The sequence below is a fragment of the Triticum aestivum genome, chromosome 1D, assembly GCF_018294505.1.
Source record: "Triticum aestivum cultivar Chinese Spring chromosome 1D, IWGSC CS RefSeq v2.1, whole genome shotgun sequence".
Lineage (NCBI taxonomy): Eukaryota > Viridiplantae > Streptophyta > Magnoliopsida > Poales > Poaceae > Triticum > Triticum aestivum.
The window spans coordinates 316,767,996-316,773,188 of record NC_057796.1 but is presented as its reverse complement, the minus strand read 5'-3'; the positions used below and the strand labels follow the sequence as shown (position 1 = coordinate 316,773,188).

The following is a 5,193-nucleotide window of genomic DNA, read 5'->3' as shown; positions in this document are numbered from 1 at the left end:
TTTCCTGTGTGCTGTTCGGGTCGATGCAAATAGGGATCATAGTGCTCTTGTGGTAGTTGATTTGCAGTCCTGTGAATGCTGAGAAGTCAGACAAGATCTGTTTAACGATGGCCGCTTGCTGAGTGTTACCTTGGAACAAAAGTAGTGTATCATCAGCGTATTGTAGCACCGGGTACATTCGGTCGGAGCCAAGCGGGTGTATCAGACTGTCGTCTTCAAAATGCAAACAACACAGTCTCTGTAGGACATCAGCGACCAAAATGAACAGGTACGGCGAGATGGAGTCGCCCTGACGAAAACCTCTTTTTGCAACAAAAGACTTCCCAAGCTCACCATTGAGCATGATTCTGGAGCTAGCCGTGGTCAGAAGCGATGAGATCCAGCTAATCCATTGCGAAGGGAAACCACGGGCCTGAAGAATGCTGAAGAGGCATGCTCAGATAGTGTCGAACGCCTTTTGAAAATCCAACTTATTGGATCGGTCTTATTTGTAATTTGGCTCAAGTTATGTTTTATTTGTAATTTGATATTGAAGTCAAGCTTAGAGATTTCTTCGGTCTTGTCAAGTTTAGTCTTATTTGTAATTTGGCATTGAAGTCAAGCTCAGAGGTGTTTGTAATTTTACTTCTTGATTGATGTTTTTTTATTTGCAAAGGCTAGCGTTCTGCCAGGTGTGTGATCTTGTCAAGTTCAGTCTTATTTGATCTTGGTTGATGTTTTTTTTTCAATGGCTAATCTTGTCAAGTTCAAAGTCAAGCTCAAAGGTGTTTGTAATTTTAGATGTTTTTTTTTGCAAGCCGTCTTAATTTGTGAACAATGACCCGAGTGCATAAAAAGGAAATCAAGTTTGGGAAATGGTACCTGGCTAGTATTTATGCTGAAATTTAATAACATTATTTACTATTATTATAGTCAAGAAATCAAGAGTAAAGGCTTTGGCCATTGGCAACACTTACCTAACTTCTCACTTAACTGTTTACTCGCGTTACGGGTATTCAATAAAAGAAGGAAACCATGGTACCTACCAGCGTTTTGCCGATGTTTTTTTCTTTGCAAGGGCTAGCGTTATGCCTGTGATCTTGTCAAGTTCAGTCTTATTTGTAATTTGGCGTTGAAGCTCAGAGGTGTTCGTAATTTTACTTCTTGATCGTTCTCCATCTTCAGCATGCATTTCCTGTCAAGCTGAAGGCCTGCTGATAAAACGTAAGGAATATACTAGTACATGAAACTTCTGGTATCTCAAACGGACTCTCTTGCGGCCAGAGCTCTCGTGCGTTTTACCTGTTTTGGTATTTCATCTTTCTTGTTCATCAGTTTGGTCAAATATACAGGTGGCTAGTAATGTGGCACGTCGAGTTCTCGTTTAAATGAGCGGGTTGGAACTTGGAAGTTACAATCAACAACCGTGAACACCAACAATTAGCAAAGCAGAAGTAGCAAACCACAAAGCTTCAGATTTCAGCAACGACGACTTACATTACTGAGAATACAAGGATACAGCGGAAGCTGGTTTGGGACGAGCGGCCGGACCAGCCACCGGAGCCACAACCACACTTCCGACCGACACGGGCGCATGACTCGACTGACCATCAGTACGTAGTACGGACTACCAGCTATGTACTACCAAGCACACATGATCATACTACTACTACGTATGATCTCCTACATGCGTGCACGTCAGGATTCCTGACCTACATTATTCATCCGGCAAGGTAAACCAACCAACTAAGGAGAGTCGTCTTGCTTGCTACGCTAACGGATCATCTAGGACTTGGTCTTGAACTTGGACTCGTCGATGTCGATACCCTCCCTGGCGGCGCGCTCGCCGCCGGACTCGTCGTTGGTGCTCAGCCCGCCCTTGCGCCCCATCTCGCGGTACCCTTCCTCCCCCATCTGCTCCTTGCGCGTCTGCCCGCCGCGGCTGCGCCCTGCCAACACCGTGTACACAACACATATACATGACGAAATGAGTAGCTGAAGCCACCATCACCAACACGCACAACGATTCTCGGTTGCGTTACGCACCTTCGGCGAGGTTCTCCTGCGCCTGGAGGTTGGTGCCGCCGGTGCCGCCGGGGACGACGGTCTCGCCCTCGCGGGCCTTGCGGTCCAGCTGCGACCTCTCCTGCTGACCGGAGGCCATCGCTCGCTCTCTTTCTGCCTCGCTAGCTACTTTAACCTCAACCGGAAGGAATCGTGTGTGCTTGTGCCGTGTTTGTGGTTTCTTACTTGATGCTGGCTATGGATGTGGTAGCGAGCGACATCGCCTTTTTATAGCCGGCGAGGAGGCCCGTCGCGGGGCGAGGAGACGGCGCGTGTGCGACGACGCGGACGCAAGCCTCTCCTCTTGCTGTCCCTGATGCATCGACACGCGTTAGGCGACGCACCGGACGGATGACACGTCCGAGCGTGCTTATCCGAGGCAGCCACCGGAGTGAGCTAGAGAGCTATAGGAGCCTACAGCACCTGCGTTGTCTTGGCACTGTCGTCCTGTCGGCGCGTAGGAGCGTACCACTACCGTACTTGTCACTCCCGTACGTGCGTTCGTCGTCGTCCGGTCGTAGAAACCAGGCATGGATCGAGCGTTCTACTGCTTTTTTTTTCAAACAAAAAGAAGGTTAAACTCTTGGCCTCTACATCATCATAATGCACATAATTATTCTTATTAATTATTAAATAGAGTTAAAAAAGACAAACACGGCTTAGTCATTATGAAATGTATAAAACAAACACCTATGACTAATCCGTCTTTTTTCAAGGAATAAGCGCTCACACATCGCCGTGGTCACGTCCGGTCGAAGACAACCAAGGCGAGGATTTTCATTCTGGTTGCCAAAACTAATCACCGAAGGCTAGCACAATGGCAACGAGGCAACACCTTTCATAAGGTAACAGTGCAAGTTCATCGTTGCTGAGCCTAACCAATGAATAGGAGTTTTCACCTTGGACATGAAGTGATGTTCCAATCATTATTTTGATGACGGACCATCGATCTAGTAGCCACACCAACTTGTCTGTGCTCCATGCTATTGTTTGTCCTCATCTTTGGCCTGCTGGTTATTGCCCTGGCACAGGATGGTCAACGCGTCATCTGGTCCCCAAAGATACGCGTGTTTGCTTGGCGGCTTGTGGCAAATTCTCTTGCAAGCGTGGGTGAATAAACTCTCCCGTCATTTGAAAACCACTGACATATGCCCCCTGCGTGGTCTGAAACGTGAGGATGGATTCCACGCAATGTATAGGTGTCATCGTGCAGTCGAGCTTTGGAGGGCGATGACTAAAGACTGGACGCTCCGGGAAATCAAGCCAGTGCGGCACACAGGCCCGATGGCTCTTTGACGTGCTTGAGCTGCTCTCGGACACATCTCGCATGGCGCTCTTGATGACCACAGCAGACCGAGAAAAAGGTAAAGTGGTCTTGATGGACTCAACGTTACGTACGACGCCATGCAGCAGCAGCCATGGCACGTTGGAGGCACGCATCAGCAGCCGTGGCGAGTTGGGAGAAGGCAGCAGCAGCAGCGATGCGCTGGCTGCTAGCGGCCACAACAACACACCGGGCGCCCATGAAGTGCTGCGTCCGGGTAAGGGCTGGAGAGCGCCTAAGCCGGGGTGGCTCACACTAAACGTGGATGGTGCATAGCACATGCAGACAACGGGGGCACGGGAATGGTGCTCCGAGACAGCTCTGGTAGCATTATTTCCAGCTGGTGTCGACATCTCTTCACACACGGTAACTCTCTAGCTACAGAACTCGAGGCGTGCAAGGAGTGAATTGCTCTTGCTTTGGAATGGAGCTCACTTCTGTTCACCGCTGAAACAGATAGTGCTAAAATTGCCGCAATGATATCCAACCCTGGGTTGACAGATCACAACACACTGCTATTACTCAAGAGATCTCAACTATGATGAGAGGGGAGAGGGAAATTAAGATCTAGTCTATCAAAAGGGAGAGTAATCATGTTAGTCATGAATTAGCTCAGATCGGGAGAGTTGAGATTAGGACGTCCGTCTGGTTACGGTCCGGTCTTGAGAGAGTCGTAAAACTATGTACACTGGATAATCTTGAGCCAGGTTAATTAATACACAACCCTTTCCCCCGGCAAAAAAGATTATTGCCCTGGTGACTAGCCATTGCGACCGTAGCGAACATACTTGAAGTCAAACAGGATGTTTTGGTCGAATAGGTAGATGGTCTACAACTATTGAGAGGAAATGCAGAAGATGGCGGCTGTACTTATTAGGGCGTACATGATGTAGACCCGATCGTAAGGACATAGTGCCAGATAATTGTCATCGTATCGATGGTCGAATAACGTAATTTTGGACATAGAACAGAATTATATTTTTATGTACAATTTTACCATTTTCTCTCTCTTATTAGTATAAAGGAGGATATGAGTTATAATGTTAAAGTACAATAGTAGTGAGCATGGGTCTAAGAACCCCTCTTGTGATGAGCAATACATATAAAAATTTGAAATAATAATAATAATAAGAGAGTTTAAATTCTAAGGTTAATAAAACTGGTCGATAGTTCTACTCGTATGTGATGTTTTTGAGGAAAATAAGGTATTAGGGGCACTTTTTTCCCCTTTGTAGCAATACCTCATTTATCCTAGTTAAGTAGGTGATCCACACTACTTTATTTATCTCAATATGCATACATGCCATCTCATCAAAGAACACCACTACATGCATGGAAAAACATTTTTCATTATTAATTTATCCACATTGTTTTCATTTACCTCAACATGTACACACGCCACGTTTTCCATTATTAGTTGATCCACATTGTTTCTATTTACCTCAACATATACACATGCCATTTCATCAAAGGTACGTCATAACATGCATGGCAAAAAAAAAGCCCACTATATTATGCTACTTACATCCAATACACAATTTGTAATTATATAATAATCAAATACAATATATGATACAGACTTTTGGTTGTAGTCATTTGTAAATCAAACTACTCATGCTTTATACAAACAAATCTCATATAAAACATATTACAACCAATTCTCACAGCAAATATCATCTAGGTTAAGGAACTTGACAGACCATTTGTTATTTTTTTTGCATTACGGCTTGATTTTTTTTACTATTTCATAAGGGATATGTGTGGACTCTGGGTCTGAAAATTCCAAAAAATACGTGTCCTTGTGAATGCTTTGTTACAACTTACAA

The 5,193-nt window shown here is 45.4% G+C and overlaps 1 protein-coding gene across 1 annotated transcript; it reads right to left on the bottom strand.

The window, feature by feature from the left end:
• Nucleotides 1-1,434: 1,434 nt before the first annotated feature.
• LOC123181727 (em protein-like) lies at nt 1,435-2,255 on the bottom strand. The gene is made up of 2 exons (XM_044594050.1): nt 2,026-2,255; nt 1,435-1,928 (listed from the first exon to the last, which is right to left on the bottom strand). The coding sequence occupies exons 1-2, from the start codon at nt 2,141-2,143 to the stop codon at nt 1,765-1,767; spliced, it is 282 nt and encodes a 93-aa protein (XP_044449985.1). The 5' UTR covers nt 2,144-2,255; the 3' UTR covers nt 1,435-1,764.
• Between the last annotated feature and the right edge of the window lie 2,938 nt (nt 2,256-5,193).